The sequence below is a fragment of the Callorhinus ursinus genome, unplaced genomic scaffold, assembly GCF_003265705.2.
Source record: "Callorhinus ursinus isolate GAN/ISIS: 27379988/994484 unplaced genomic scaffold, GSC_fseal_2.0 scaffold9, whole genome shotgun sequence".
Classification (NCBI taxonomy): domain Eukaryota; kingdom Metazoa; phylum Chordata; class Mammalia; order Carnivora; family Otariidae; genus Callorhinus; species Callorhinus ursinus.
The window spans coordinates 4814450-4831250 of NW_027397071.1; the positions used below are offsets into that span (position 1 = coordinate 4814450).

At 41.8% G+C, this 16801-nt stretch overlaps 1 protein-coding gene across 7 annotated transcripts in view; it reads left to right on the forward strand.

Annotated features, from left to right (window-relative positions):
• TSPAN2 (tetraspanin 2) overlaps positions 1 to 16801 on the forward strand; it is a 72367-nt gene that overhangs the window by 29580 nt on the left and 25986 nt on the right. For 5 of the 7 annotated variants that reach the window (XM_073896081.1, XM_025872502.2, XM_025872506.2 and 2 more), the window contains 3 exons: positions 1642 to 1716; positions 3009 to 3107; positions 4347 to 4418. In XM_073896081.1, coding sequence (XP_073752182.1) covers positions 1642 to 1716; positions 3009 to 3107; positions 4347 to 4418 — 246 coding nt within the window. The remainder of the gene's footprint in view (positions 1 to 1641; positions 1717 to 3008; positions 3108 to 4346; positions 4419 to 16801) is intronic. The other 2 variants (XM_025872504.2, XM_025872505.2) reach the window with 2 other exon arrangements.

Below are 16801 nucleotides of genomic sequence, written 5' to 3' on the forward strand. Positions count from 1 at the left end.
AAAAATATGAGGTCATTAGCGTGAAGATGTTTGGGGAGGAAGAGTGCCTAATAATTGTAAGGGATAATTATGATTGCTCTTTCAAAATTATATCACAGTGAGGGAGGCAGCTAAGGTTCCTATAGGCAGGGAAGTGCTGTTAACTATAAGAAAAGAATTGCTGTTTGAGATCAGTAACTTCACCAAACACCCCTCTTGTAGTTTATTTTATTAAGCAGCCTCTGTCTTAAAGAAAGAAAGAGAGAGAGAGAGAGAGAAAGAAAAAAGAGGAAAGGAAAAGAAAAGAAAAGAAAAGAAAGAATGAATTTTAGTTACTACTATACATCCAATACCAGAGTGAGCGAGAGAAACAAGGAAGAGGGGCCGGAGGAGAGAAAGATCTTGTCTATCTCCACGAGGGGTCTAGAAACAGCAATTTTAGGGGGGCAGTCTCTCCTTACTCGCTGCCAATCTTTGACTTTTAACTGTGGCTGATGCTCCTGATCTCTTGCTGGGTAAAATCTCTAACTCATCTCCTCGGTCCTCCGTTCTGCCTGTCTTTCCCCTGTTGCTGAGCATCCCTGTCGTTTATTACCGAACACAGAGCAGACCCGAGAGACCAGAACAGAAATCTGTCCAGGAGGACACCCCTCACTGCCACTCCCACTCCCCAGAGAAGCCTCACAGCCCACACAGTCTGGGCCCCTTTTTCCCCAAGTCCAGGCCCCACCAGTTGCTCCCTATGTCCTGGCCTTGTTTTGTATCTTTATGGAATCTCTTTGGTTCCTCAAGAATTCATTGAGCACCTAGGTGCCAGGCACCGTTCTAAGTGGCAGGATCTCTTTATCACTACCTGAAATTATCTAACTCGCTTTTTTGTTGCTTTACTCATTTATCATACTTCCCATTTTCTTCCTTTCTTTCTTTCTTTCTTTCTTTCTTTCTTTCTTTCTTTCTTTCTTTCTTTCTTTCTTTTTTTACTATTATGTTCAGTTAGCCAGCATATAGTACATCATTAGTTTTTGATGTAGTGTTCAATGATTCATTAGGTGCGTGTAACACCCAGTGCTCATCACCACACGTGCCCTCCTGAATACCTCTCACCGGGCTACCCCATCCCTCCCACCCCCCTCTGAAACCCTCGGTTTGTTTCCTGGAGTCCAGAGTCTCTCACGGTTTGTCTCCCTCTCTGATTTCTTCCTGTCCAGTTTTCCCTCCCTTCCCCTGTGGTCCTCTGCACTATTCCTTATGTTCCACATATGAGCGAGACCATATGATAATTGACTTTCTCTGCTTGACTTATTTCACTTAGCATAATCCCCTCCATGTCGATGCAAATGGTACATATTCTTCCCATTTTTCTAATAGGAGGTCCATAATAGCAGAGATGTGGGGATTGTATCTTATTCATCACTGTATACCCAGTGTCAAGGACAGTGCCTGGTGCAGAGTAGATGCTTAATGATAATTGCTGAATGAATTAATGAGCAAATGAATGAATGAATGAACTACAGGGGAATGGAGGTAGATGCTTCCTACCAGATCAATTCAAACTAATAATCTTGCCTAATGTTTTTTTTTTAAATGAAACTAGCATTAAAGAGGCCAAATAAATTGAAAAGGTATTGAGTTAATGAAGTGAGTATATTCTCTTATCTACAGTTCTTCACCTGCCTACTGGTGATATTTGCTGCTGAAGTAACCACTGGAGTATTTGCTTTTATAGGCAAGGATGTAGTAAGTAGAAATTACAATTTCTTTTTACGATGGTTAAAGGGTTTCTTTGCGGCAAAGGCTATGAGAATATTACACCCACAATGATATTGAAAACTAAATAATCCCCAAGATATCATTTACACATAACTTTTTAACCCAGAAGTATTATGTAGACCTGTGCATATTGCATGTATAAGTGTGCATACATTTACTTGCACATATTTTTCTGAGGAGGTAGTTCATAGCTTTCATTAAATCTATAAAAGAGTCTATGATTTCTTTTAAAGCATCTCTAGTTTAAGATGATCCCATTTGTAATGGGGAAGCGGGTAGATTGCACACATGAGAAAGAGGTATGGAGAGGAACATGCATTTTCATCCCTTGTTAGACTACCATTTGTCCATAGGGATTGGCCTGAAAAGAGGTCATGTCATCCTCAAAGACTTAAAGCCCGACCTGCTGTGTGCTGGTGAAGCCAGTTTATTTAAATTGGTGTTCAAACTATAGGTGTCCAAAATAGGTTATCAAGAGAACCCACAGAGGAAATGGCCTTTTCATAAGGGACACACTGTGTTAAGACACACTGTGGGAAAGAAGGCATGAAAAGGAGGAAGAATGGAATCTTAAGTTTACTGTATGTCATGTAAATTCTTGTGCTATCAGTATTTGTGTTTATGAACTTTAGATTTTTTTTTTAAAAAATGGTAAATATGTAGAATAAATAAATATCACCTCCTTTGGAATATTTCTAAAGTAGCTGGTTCTATCTGTAGGTTGGAGGAGTTGGATCTTAGGACCTTTTGAGATGCTATGGATGTCAGATCACCTGCCTTTATACCAGAAAAAGCATTCCCTAAGTTTCATATTATATTTGTATTTCATATTATATTCCTTGGTCATGAATATTTTTCAAACCATGTCATGAATAGACATGAGTACTTTCAACCAGTAAGGTACCAAGAAGGCATAAGTCACCACTCTGGTTATATGTCAGAATCTCCTGGGCGGGCCCAGGAGTCTGGGGGCTGATGGATGCTGATGTCCATTCAGGTTTGAGAACCTCCACTCTCAGAAATCTTTCTAGTCTATGAAAGTTATTCTTGGTTAGTTCTATCCTTCCATCTCCAAAAGTATCCGAGAAACTCCAGAGTCTATAATCTGTCCCATATTTGGAGAATTGTCTTAAAATACAGATAAACATGGGGAAAGGCTGTATTTTCCAAGGGTAAGGAAGAGGGGTTTTCCTTGATGAAAGGAGAATGTTTGAAACTTCCCACTCACTGTCCCCCTTGGTTTCCTGGTATTTTTTTAGGCCATACGGCATGTTCAGACCATGTATGAAGAGGCTTATAATGATTACCTGAGAGACAGGGAAAGGGGGAACGGGACTCTCATTACCTTCCACTCAACAGTAAGTAACTTTACTTCTTCCTTAAAATCATATCTTCTAAAGAGCATTCATTAGCCAGCTTCTCTCCCATCACCTGGATCAGAGTAAATTTGGTATAATGAAGCCTTAGCCCTGTATTTCAGCCCTCACGGGAGCCACAGTTGACATTCTGTGTAGAACCTAGAAGAGGAAGAAGCCGAGCACAGAAAGTTCACAAGAGGAAGTCAAGAAATGTGTCCCAGAGAGACGAAAGAGCACAAATAAGAACACCCAGAAAGCAGCCCAAATAAATACCAAGGTCTCTCAAAAGGTGGCAGGGTGGCGTTACAGAAACAACCATGACCTTCGAGTCAGAAAAGCTCAGTTCTAGCTGCAGTTCTGCCACTGGGCAGCTTCGTGACCTTGAACAAGTTCCTTGTCTCCCCGATAACCGTTCAGCTCCCCATTTGTACAATGAAACGGCTCGGACACAGCCACGCTCCCTGGAACGTTCCATGGGACTGTGCTGTCAGTGCAGTGCTGAGGGCTGCACACAGTTAACCAAGGAGGGCATACAGAGGAGAGGGGCCAGGCCAGAGTCTTAACCCTGTGATATGGAGAAGTAGCTATGAACTCCTGTGCCAAGTGCTTTCAGGTAGCGCCATTCTTATTCATCACGGGAATGTCCTGGAAGGTGCAAACCATTTCTCCTTCTCAGCCTCAACTGCCCCCAGGACATCAAGCAGCACACACCCTCCTTTGTCCTTGAAGGGCCAGCCGTAAGGCAGGACACCTGTCCGCTGGCCAGACCTTCAGGCCCTGGACCTGTCAGCCTCCAGGGTTTATTTACTGTGGTCACTTCTCCTCTCCATCCCAGACTGTCCCCGGTTAATGAGCCCTTCCTGAAGCTCATAGAACTTTAGCTATTCAGCAGGTTAAATTACTCCCAGGCTGAAAAAAAAAGAATCTAAAGACTGAATTCCTGTCTAAAACACAGCAATTTACACAGACACCGTCAATTGCCTTCTTGCTTTGTTTGGGTTGCCTTGAGTCACTTCCCATCGGAAAACTCAGAAAACTTTACAGAAGTCCTTTTCTTGTTTTGCTAGCATGATTATGTGAGTCTTCACTATCTTTCTAGAAATGGCAGTTTGGGTTGCAGTCACTGGGCCCCGTAGCTGCTTTGCTGCCTCAGTCCCCCAGGGCCTCAGCAGTGATGCCCAGACTTGTAGCTCCCACTTCTCCCTCCTGTGCCCTAAAAACTCTTCTCTGACTCTCTAGTTTCAGTGCTGTGGAAAAGAAAGCTCTGAACAGGTCCAACCCACATGCCCAAAGGAGCTTCTAGGGCCCAAGGTAAGCTTCTCTATCAGGGTCCCTAACCCACCTGTCATGTAAGATGGTTCTAGCCCATGGGGTGATGGGTGTGACTCTAGGAGAGCCTCTCCCGGGGACTTCTGTGCCTCAGCTCTATTCTATGTAAACTAAGTGAAGCACGCTGAGTCCCAGTATCCCAGTGCCCTGGGAAACGATGGTATGCTGACTTGCCCATAATGGGGCAAATGCTGTGGCATTAATTAAACTTGCCAGGGCCAGGGGTGTGCACCCTGAGAATGTTGCCCCACTCCTCTCTGTGGAAATCCCTGATATAGTGCTTCACTTATTAAGTGCTGTGTGGCAGGCACTGTGCCAGGTTCTGAAAACTCTCAGATGAAGAACATGGCTCTTGCGTCCGTGGCCTCGCAGACTAGTCAAAGGAGAAGGTGCTGTGCCTGGTCTGTACAGAGTACAGTGGACACGGTGGTATTAGGAAAGCTTCACAGAGGTTGGAATCCTTGAGCTGCATTTTGATAAGGAAAGGTGATCCCAGGCCCAGAAAGCAGCAGGAACAGAGGCGTGGCAGAATGGAACTCCAGGAAAATAGGGACCCCAGAGGGGACGGTGAGGTACATGTTTGGGGAGGAGGAAGACAAAGGCGTGATTTTACACCTGGAAGTTTGGGAAAGGTGTTGCTTTTAGCAGAGGATTAACATAGTCAGTGTTGCATCATAGAAACAGTACTCGGGCTGCCGGACGCAACAGATAGATGGAGAGTGATGGAGGGAGGCCACTTCGGTGGCCACTGTGGTCACCCTGGTAGGAGAGGATGAGGAGCTAATGCAAGTGACAAGCTGTAGGAAGTGAGAGGAAGCAGCAGATTCAGAGACGTTCAGGGTGGAATCCACAGGCCTCTTGCATGTGAGTGGGGAGTAGAAGGGTGGAAGTTAAGACTTCAGACTTCTGCTTGGGCAGAATGGGTGGGTAGAGGCTCTGCTCCCCGTGAGAGGTGAATATAGGGAAAGGAGCAGATCCTGGGGCAGTTTTGGTCAAGTTTGCCCTTGACGTGCCTGTGGGACTTACATGTAATCTGAGCTAAAGATGGGTGTAGGGGTCCCAGCGTAGTGGTGGTAGCCGAAGCCATAGCAGTAGAAGGGAGCCTCCAGGGATGTTGTGTAGAGTAAGGTAGAAGTGGGCTGGAAACGCTGCCATTTAAGGGGTAAGCAGAGGACAAGAAACCAGAAGACTGTGAAGGAGGAATCGGACTGGGGGAGTCCAAAGACAGTGGTGTCTGGGAAGTGAAGGAGGAGAGAGTTTGTCCATAGAGTCCAAGGCTGGGAAGAAGACAAAGAAATGAAGGCCGGAAATAATGTGTTGGGTTTGGTCTTAGGAGATCGTTAATGGTGTTTGCTATGCAGTTTCAGTAAAGGGATTGGGGAAAGCACAGATACAATGTGGGAAATAAGGGGGTGGGGAGATAGGAGAATGTGGGGACAGTGACATGGATGCTCTAAGCATGCAGCTGTGAAGGGACTGATGAGATCTTAGCTCCAGCTTGTGTCGTGAGTCATGCATTGAACACTTATTGACTCCCCGTGAGTTGGATGGCATGAATAAGGCACAGCCACGGCCCTCAAAGTTCTCACCAACTGCTGGACAGACCTGCCAGGGAGCCAGCACCACCACACAGTGGTGCATGAGTAAGGCTGCATGAGAGGGGGCACCACAGACTCAACAGGGGCATGCGATTTGAAGGCTTGCAGGAGGCCCTTTGGATGTGATTCGTTTTTGTTTTTGTTCAAGTATCATTAACATACAGTGTTAAATTCGTTTCAGGTGTATAATGATTCAATACTTCTGTACATTACTCTGTGCTCATCACAAGCACACTCCTTAATCCCCTTTATCTATTTCACCCAATCGCCCACCCACTTCCCCTCTGGCAACCACCAGTTTGTTCTCTGTATTTAAGGGTCTGTTTTTTGTCTTTTTTTTTTTTCCCTTCTTTGCTCATCTGTTTTGTTTCTTAATTTGCACATATGAGTGAAAGCACGTGGTATTTGTCTTTCTCTGACTGTGTTTCTCTATTTCACTTAGCATTATACCTCCTAGGCCCATCCATGTTGTAACGTAACATAATAAAATAAAATTTAAAAAATATTTAAAAAAATAAATATATAGGCACTCAAAGGCTGTAGAGGTGAGAGATTTTTGTTTCCTTGCTTATAAGGAAGTAACAAAAATAATTTCTTTTTTATGTAAGACTATTAAAATTTAGAAAATGATCTAAAAAATGGTAAGATTTCGTTCTTTTATATGGCTGGGTAATATTCCATCGTGTATATATACTGCTTCTTTATCCATTCATCTATTGATGGACATTTGGGTTGCTTCCATATCTTCACTATTATAAATAATGCTGCAATAAACATAGGGGTGCCATATATCTTTTTGAATTAGTGTTTTCCTTTGGGTAAATACCCAATAGTGAAATTGATGGCTCATATGGTATTTCTGTTTTTTATATTTTGAGGAACTTCCACACTGTTCTCCACAGTAGTTGCACCAGCTTGTGCACAAGGATTCCTTTTTCTCCACATCCTCGTCAACACTTGTTTCTTGTGCTTTGATTTTAGCCATTCTGACAGGTGCAAGGTGATATTTCATTGTGGTTTTGATTTGCATTTCCCTGATGATGAGTGATGTCGAACATCTTTTCATGTGTCTGTTGGTCATCTGGATGTCTTCTTTGGAGAAATGTCTATTCAAGTCCTCTGCCCATTTTTTAATTGGATTATTTGGTTTTTTGGTGTTGAGTTCTTCAAGTTCTTTAGGTAGTTTGGATATTAACGCCTTATCAGATATACCATTTGTAAATGTCTTCTCCCATTTATAGGTTGTCCTTTTGTTTTGTTGATTGTTTCCTTTGCTGTGCAGAAGCTTTTTATTTTGATGTAGTCCTAATAGTTTAATGTTGCTTTTGTTTCTCATACCTCAAGAAACATATCTAGAAAAATGTTTCTACAGCCAATGTCAAAGAGATTACTGCTCATGTTTTCTTCTAAGAATTTTATTTTTTCAGGTCTCACATTTAGGTCTTGAATCCATTTTGAGTTTATTTTTGTGTATGATGTAAAAAAGTAGTCCAGTTTTCCCAGCACCATTTGTTGAAGAGACTATCTTTTTCCCATTGTGTATTCTTGCTTCCTTTGTCATGGATTAGTTGGCCATAAAAGCGTGGGTTTATTTTTGGACTCTATTGTGTTCCATTGATCTGTGTCTTTTTTTGTGCCAGTGCTGTACTGTTTTGATGATTGCAGCTTTGTAGTGTAGTGTATCTTGAAATGTGGGATTGATTTTATCCAGCTTTGTTCTTGTTACTCAAGTTTGCTTTGGCTATTTGGGGCCTTTTGTGGTTCCATAGAAATGGGATTATTTATTCTCATTCTGTGAAAAATATTTTTGGTATTTTGATAGGGATTGCATTAAATGTGTAGATTGCTTTGGGTAGTATGGACATTTTAACAATATTTGTTCTTCCAGTCTATGAGCATGGAATGTCTTTGTGTCATCTTCAATTTCTTTCATCAGTGTTTTATAGCTTTCAGAGTACAGATCTTTCACCTCCTTGGCTAGGTTTATTCCTAAGTATTTTATTATTTTGAGTGCAATGGTAAATAGAATTATTTTCTCAATTTCTAATTCTGCTACTTCATTATTAGTGTATAGAAATGCAACAGATTTCTATATATTTATCTTGTATCCTGTGACCTTACTGAACTCATTTATCTATTCTAGTGGTCTTTTGGTGGATTCTTTAGGGTGTTCTATGTGTAGTATCATGTCATCTGCAAAGAGTGAAAGTTTTATTTCAACCTTACCAGTTTGAATGCCCTTTATTTCTTTTTGTTGCCTGATTGCTGAGGCTAGAACCTCCAGTACTATGTTGAATAAAAGTGGTGAGAGTGGGAAAAAAGGAAAAAAATGGTAAGAGTGGATATCCTTATCTTGTTCCTGATCTTAGAGGAAAAGCTCTCAGTTTTTTTACCTTTAAGTATAATTTCAGCTGTGGACTTGTCATATATGGCCTTTATTATGTTGATGCATGTTCCCTCTAAACCTACTTTGCTGAGGGTTTTTATCATGAATGGATGTTGTACCTTGTTCAATTCTTTTTCTCCATCTATTGAGGTGATCATATGGTAAAATCTTTCTCTTATTGATGTGATGTATCAAGTTGATTGAGTTGTGAATATTGAACCAGACTTGCATACCAAGAATAAATCCCACTTGATCATGGTGAATGATTTTTTTTAATGTATTGTTGGATTTGGTTTGTTAGCATTTTGTTGAGGATTTTTGCATCTTTGTTCAACAGAAACGTTGGCTTGTAGTTCTCTTATTTTGTAGTGTCTCTGTCTGGTTTTGGTATCAGGGTAATGCTGACCTCATAGAATAAATTTGGAAGCTTTCCTTCCTCTTCTATTTTTTTGGAATAATTTGAGAATAGGTGTTAACTCAGGGAGCCTTGGTGACTCAGTCAGTTAAACATCTGACTCTTGATTTTGACTCAGGTCATGATCTCAGGGTCCTATGATCAAGCCCCACATCAGGCTCAGTGCTGAGCATGGAGCCCCCTTAAAAGTCTCTCTTTCTCTCTCCCTCTGCCCCTCCCCCCACACTTGTGGGCTCTCTTTCTCTCTCTCTTGGAAGGAAGGAAGGGAGGGAAGGAGGGAAGGAGGGAGGAAGGAAGGGAGGGAGGGAGGAAGGAAGGAAGGAAGGAAGGAAGGAAGGAGGAAGGAAGGAAGGAAGGAAGAGAAAATACTAAAAAAAAGGGTAGGTGTTAACTCTTCTTTAAACAAGTGGTGGAATTCACCTGAGAAGCCATCTGGTCCTGTACTTTTGTTTGTTGGTAGTTTTTAAATTACTGATTCAATTTCATTGCTAGTATTCCATCCGTTCAAATTTTTCATTTCTTCCTGATTCAGTTGTGGGAGGTTATATGTTTCTAGGAATTTATCCATTTCTTCTAGGTGTCCAATTTGTTGGCATAAAATTTTTCATATTCTCTTACAATCTTTCATGTTTCTGTGATGTCTGTTGTTTTTTCTTCTCCTTTGTTTCTGATTTTATTTATTTGAGTTCTGTTCTTCCTTTTTTGATGAGTCTGGCTAAAGGTTTATCAATTTTATTGATCTTTTCCAAGAACCAGCTCCTGTTTTCATTGATCTGTTCTACTATCTTTTTAGTCTCTATTTCATTTATTTCTGCTCTAATGTTTATTATTTCCTTCCTTCCACTGGCTTTGGGCTTGGTTTGTTCTCTTTTTTTCTAGCTCCTTTTGTGTAAGTTTAGGTTGTTTGAGATTTTTCTTGCTTCTTGAGGTAGGCATGTATTGCTATAATCTTTGCTGTTAGAAGAGCTTTTGCTGCATCACAAGGATTTTGGAATGCTGTGTAATCATTTTCATTTGTCTCCATGTATTTTTTAATTTTCTCTTTGATTTCTTGGTTGACTCCTTGTTTACTAGCATGTTATTTGGCCTTCATATATTTGTGTTCATTCCAGATTTTTTCTTGTGATTGATTTCTAGTTTCATACTGTTGTGGTCAGAAAACATGTATGATATGATTTCAATCTTTTTGAATTTATTGAGATGTGTTTTGGGCCTAACATGTGACCTGTTCTGGAGAGTGTTCCATATATACTTGAAAAGAATGCATATTCTATTCTTATTGGATGGAATGTTCTAAATATATTTGTTAGATCCATCTGGTCCAATGTATCATTCAAAGCCACTGTTTCCTTGTTGATTTTCTGCCTGGATGATCTATCCATTGATGTAAGTAGGGTGTTAAAGTCCCCTACTTTATTGTAGACTATCAATTTCTTCCTTTATGTGTGTAAATAGTTGCTTTATGTATTTGGGTGCATAGAAATTTACAAGTGTTATATCCTCTTGTTGGATTGTTCCCTTTATCATTATGTAATGACCTTCCTTTGTCTCTTATTATAGTCTTTGTTTTAAAGTCTATTTTGTCCAATATAAATATTGCTACCCCAGCTTTTTTTTTTTTTTTTGCTTCACTTTGCATGGTAAAGGTTTTTATACCCCTTCACTTTCAATCTGCATGTGTCTTTAAGTCTGAAGTGAGTCTATTTTAGGCAGCATGTAGATTGGTCTTGTTTTTTTATCCATTCAGTCACCCTGTGTCTTTTGATTGGAGCATTTAGTTCATTTACATTCAAAGTCATTATTGATAGGTAGGTACTTATTGCCATTTTGTTACTTGCTTTGCGGTTATTTTGTAGTTCATCTCTGTTCTTTTTTCCTTTTTTCTCTCGTGATTTGCTGATTTTCTTTCATAATTTGCTTAGATTCCTTTCTCTTTATTTTTTGGATATTATTACAGGTTTTTGGTTTGTGGTTACCATTAAGCTCATATGCAACATCTTATGCATATTGCAGTCTATCTTAAGCTCGTGGTTGCTTAAGTTTGAACCCATTCTAAAAGCACTAAATTTTTACTCCCCCTTCTCCACATTTTATTTATATGATGTCACATTTTACATTCTTTTATTTTGTGAATTCTTTGACTGATTTTTATAGATATAATTGATTTTACTGCATTTGTGCTTTAATCTCTGTACTTCAATCTACTACTTTCGTTATGTTTGTATTTGCCTGTGAAATCCTTTGCCTTTCATAATTTTCTTACTTCTGTTTATGGCCTTCTCATTCCACTTAAAGAAGTCCCTTTAATGTTCCTTGTAAGTCTGGTTTAGTGGCGATGAACTCCTTTAACTTTTGTTTATCTGGGTAACTATCTCTCCTTCTATTCTGAATGATAGCCTTGCTGGATAGAGTATTCTTGGTTGCAGGTTTTTTCCTTTCAGCACTTTGAATTTTTTGTGCCACTCCTTTCTGGCCTGCATATTCTCTGCTGAAAAATCAGCTGGTAGTCTTATGGGGTTTCTTTTTTATGTAACTGTTTACTTTTCTCTTGCTGCTTTTAAAATTCTCTCTTTATCACTATTTTTTGCCATTTTAATTATTGTCTTGGTGTGTATCTCCGTGGGTTCATCTTGTTAGAGGCTCTCTCTGCTGCCTGGACCTGTTTCTTGCCACAGATTAGGGAAGTTTTCAGCTATTATTTCTTCAAATAAATGTTCTGCCCATTTTCTCTCTTCTCTTTTTCTGGTATTCTTATAATGTGAATTTTATTATGCTTGATGATGTCACTGAATTCCCTTAACCTCTTCTCATTTTTTATGGTTCTTTTTTTTCTTTTTGCTGTTCATCATGGTTGCTTTCCATTACCCTGTTTTCCAGCTCCCTGATCCATTTTTCTGTTTCCTCTAATCTATTGATTCCCGCTACTGTATTTTTAAATTTGATTCTTGAGTTCTCCATCTTTGGTCCTTTTTTATATTTTCTCTTTGTTGAAGATCTCAGTGAGGTCCTCCACTCTTTTCTCAAGTCCAGTGAATATAACCATTGCTCTGAATTCTTTATCAGGAATATTGTTTATCTCCATTTCATTTAGTTCTTTTGTTGTGCTTTTGTCCTGTTCTTTTATTTAGGATTTTCTGCTAATGTTGTCTAACTCTCTGTGTTTGTGTCTATGTATTAGGAAAATCAGTTATGTCTCTTGATCTTGAAAATAGTGGCCTATGAGGAAGAGGTCCTGTGGTACCCTGCAGTGCAATGTCCCCTGTTCACCAGGACCAGGAGCTTCAGGGGTGTCTTCTATGTGGGTTGCATAGGCCCTACTGTTCTAGCTAAGCCTTGTTTATCTTCAGTCCAGACAGTTGCAGTGGCCCACTTTGCCTATGGTGGGCAGGGTTTGGTCCCTGTGCTGTTACAGAGTTAGTCTGGGGCCACAGTGGGCTTATTGTTGGGCAGTGTCAGCAGTCAAACCAGATGTCTGCCCTCATCCATCTACTGGGGCTGTGGTCACACCAAACTGCAGGGCACTATCTCTGCCTTGTCCCCTGAGAGGCTTTCATTGGTGGGTGGGGCCCACAGTCAGATCAGATGTCTATTCCCAATCCATCTGCTGATGCTGCAGTGACCATGAACTGCAGGGCTCTCTTCCTGTGAGGTCCTAAAGAGGTTTTTGTCAGTCGGCAGAGCCAATAATGAGATCAGATGTCTGCTCCCAGTCTGTCTGCTGGAGCTGCAGATGCGCTGACTGGCAGGGCTCTCTCTCTAAACTGCCAGTTATAAGGTTTGGCTACTCAGACTACAGTTGAAATGGTGTGTATGGTTATCTTCCCCTCTTCCCAGGGCAGGAGTCACTTTGGAGTGGTGGAGTCCCTGCCTGGGCTGATTGCAGGTTGAGATATGGCAGGAGCCATTCTGGAGAGACTTCTGCCAAGTGGGGCTGGTTGGATGGGGTGGACCCAGATCCACAGGAGAACGCAGAGGCAGGCAATGTGGTGTTAGCAAGCTAGGTGGCAGGTGTTCTCACTGGTTCCTGTAGGTATCTAGGTATCTAGGCTGGGGAGCAGGGGGAGAGAAATGGTGCCCACCACGTCTTTTGTTCTTGGAAAAGTCTCCTAAAGATCCCTGCCCTTCCAGCACATGTTCTGAGATGTAAATAAATCTCCTTCCCATAAACCCCAGATACTTTTCAAACTGCTGCTTCTATGCTGTATCTCAGTAGGCCTGTTTGTTATGCTGGCTCTTTAAGAATAGTGACTCAGTTTCCTATCACCCTCTGGCTCTCCCAGAGCAGAGCATGCTGATTTTTAAAGTTCTTGGTATTAACCCCACTGATTGTAAAAACTCTCAAAGTTAAGTCCCTCTGGTTTTCAAAGCCAAATGTTATGGGGACTTATCTTCCCAGTGCCAGTCCCCTGTGCCTGGGATGCCTGGGATGGGGTCTGTCTCTCTCCTTTCTCCATGCTTATGGTGCCCCTCCTGTTTGTGGTTAGTCTACCCAGGGGTTTGTTTCCCAACTGCATCTCTGCCCTCCCTAACTTTTCAATGTAGCCTCCTCTCTGTGATTAACCATGGAAAGTCTGTTCTGCTAGTCTTCAGGTTTTCTGAGTTGGTTGCATGGATGTAGCTGTTATCTAGGTGTGTCCATGGGAGGACATGAGCTTAGGATCATCCTACTCTGCCATCTTTCCAGAAGTCCTCTCCCCTGATGTGATTCTTAGGATGAGTTTTAAAGGATGAATTGGAGTTTAGCAAACAAAAGAGAAGGGTATTCCAGGTAGAAGGGATAGGGTAAAGGCATGGAGGCGAAAGAAGGTAGTTGTATCCAGAAAAGTGCCCACAGTGGGGAGTGAATGAAAGCTCAGGTGGCTGTGGATATGAGTTCTTCAAGGAGGAGGGCCTGTTCTTGAAGGGCCTTGCGTACTCTTGTGAAGCCAAAAGTCTAAATTTCATGCTGTATGCCTAGGAAAGAATCTGGGATGGGATTTGCATTTTCCTGAGTTTGCTGTAGTAGCAGTTTGGAGGATTGATGGAAAATGAATAATCTGGAGCCAAGGAAGCCAGTTGGGAAGGCTGCTATCTCATTGTCAGCCAAGAAATGTTAACTGGTAATAAGCTGGACTGAGCACCGGGAATGGAGAGAAGGCCATTTAGAAAGTAAAATCTACAGGACCTGGTCACCAGACCAGTTAGGTATGAAAGAGGAGGGATAGATACCAGCTGGATAGATGGTATCATTTATTGAGCTGAGGAACAGAGAAGAAGGAACAAATTTTGGAGAAAAGAAAGCAAGTTCAGTGCTTAACATGGTAATTTTGAGGAGCCAGTGGAACTTCCAACTGGAAATGTCCAAAAGACAGTCAGAAAATCTAGCTTGCAGCTCAGGAGAGAGGTTTGGGTGTCAGTACCTTGTGGGAAACTTAAAGCTGTAGATAAGACTTTGATCCATTAGGTTTGGAAGAAAGAAGGGCAAGAATAGAACTCCAGGGAACAAGAACATTTAAGGATGGGGAGAGGAAGAGCTGCCAAATAAGGAAGGTAGAAAAAATAGAAACACATGTGAAAAGACACATGGTGGGGGGGGGAGGGAATGGTCACCAGGGTCAGGTGCTGCCACGGAGGTCAGCTCAACATTTATCAATACCTATCTTATGCCTGGCACACAAATACAAAGATGAATGATACAAAGTCCCTCCTCTCAAGGAACTTGCAGTTTAACAGGAAAGATGAGCCCAGAAATGAATAAAGTGCAGGAACAGAAGTATGCACAGAGTGTACAAGTGCTATGAAAACACAGCGGGTTACTTAGTGAGGCCAGAGGCTGGACAGATCAGGGGAAAGCTGACTGGAGCAAAGATGTCTCAGCTAACTCTTCAGGTGTGAGAAGTAACTATGGAAGCATTAGACAGGAGAAAGTAGGGGGAGATCTGTCTGCAGAGGAAATAGCATAAGCAATGGCACAGAAGCAGAAAATATGGTTTGTGTAGGGAACTAAAAGTCCAAGGAGGTTCAGTAAGATAACTACTGAAATGTTGATAGGATTGAGCATTTTAAAAAGGTGCTTGATGTCAGGGGCAGAGTGAGGACAGAATCCATGCTGCATGAAATGAGATATAAGGAATAGGGGTGCCCTTTCAAGTAGTCTTGGGGCAAAGGACAGGAAAAGAGAGTTCAGAAAAGATGAAATCGAAATTACCATTAAACACATAAAAATGTAGGCAATTAATAGCAATGTTTAAAAAAAATTGCAAATTAAAGAGCTGTCATTGTTTAACCTATGAAATTGGCCGGGTTTTTGTTCTTATTAATTATATATGATGTTGGCAAAAATTATATAAAACAAGCATTTTCAGAGAATTTGGTACAAAATTTTTAGAGATCATTATGACTGTAAAATTCATGAGTTAAGAGAGCTTCTAAGATGGCAGAGTAGGAGGACTCTGACCTCAACATATTTACAACTAGATATCACCCACATCCAAGTCAGTAAACTGGAAAGCAATCCAAAGACTGAAAAAACAAACTTCACAACTAAATATAGAGAAGCTGCATCTGAAGGGTTAGGAAGGTCAGAAAGGCAGTGGGAGGCTGCCTACAGAAGGGAGAGAGCTGCACACGCAGAGAGGACAGAGAAATGGACTCTTGCACCAGGGAGCTCACGCAGGGAAGACTAATCCCCATAAAGTTGGCTTTAAAAACCAGAGAGGCTGAATTCCGTGAGTTTGTAAAACCTGTGGGACTTGGAGCCTGGAGCTTGAAAAGTCAGCTGACTCAGCACTGGGCAAGCTGGGAGGGTGAGAGATAGCTGGGTCACCACCCTTAAAGAGCAGCCTCTATGGAGAGGCAACATGAAAATAGCGGTTTACACAGTGCCAGGGGCAAACAGGAGACAGATCTGTTCATACTGATTTCAGAGCATGTTGGGTGACTTTGAAAACAAAGGAGCTGGCAGGTACCATTTTCCTCCACCGTCCTCCAGCATAAACATGGGAAGCAGGACTGTGCAGATACTTGCTACCTAACCTGCTAGCAGTGCACCATGACCACGAGATCTCCTGAGGACTCGCCCACTCCAAGCCTGCTAACCTTGGCCCTGGGCTCAGAACAAATTCTGTTAAAGCTGCCCGCACACCTGCTCAGCTTCTGACTACCCAGCTGCTGCACCATGCCCAGTAGAGTACCCTAGCCACCGTCATGTGCTAAGTCACAGCTACATACCAAGCCCAGCCTCATACCCCTGGCTGCCCTGGCACATAGCCCCAAGCTATCACACTGCTTTGGGGGTCCAGCATAGGACTAGTGGCCCAATGCAAATTTTGCTAACACTGCCACCCTGCTCCCAAGTTCCCTGGAAGGCATGCCCACTCAGAGCTGACCTCCCTGGGTCCCAAACAGCACAGAGAGCAAGTACAACACACCAACAAGCAGAAAGTCAGTGCAGATAATTGAATGGAAAGAAAAAGTAAATCAGACACAATAACGGCATAAGCAACACACATAGGATACTCTCCTAAAGTGTCAGGACCTCTTTTTTATAAAAGAGCAATTTCAAGAACAGAAGACACAGCTGACTTTCTCTTTTTTTTCCTTTAAATTTATTGTTATGTTAATCACCATACATTACATCATTAGTTTTTGATGTCGTGTTCCATGATTCATTGTTTGTGCATAACACCCAGTGCTCCACGCAGAACGTGCCCTCTTTAATACCCATCACCAGGCTAACACATCCCCCACCCCCTCCCCTCTAGAACCCTCAGTTTGTTTCTCAGAGTCCGTAGCCTCTCATGGTTCGTCTCCCCCTCCGATTTCCCCCCCTTCATTCTTCCCCTCCTGCTATCTTCTTCTTCATTTTTTTAAACATATATTGCATTATTTGTTTCAGAGGTACAGATCTGTGATTCAACAGTCTTGCACAATTCACAGTGTTCACCATAGCACATACCCTCCCCAATGTTTATCACCCAGCTACCCC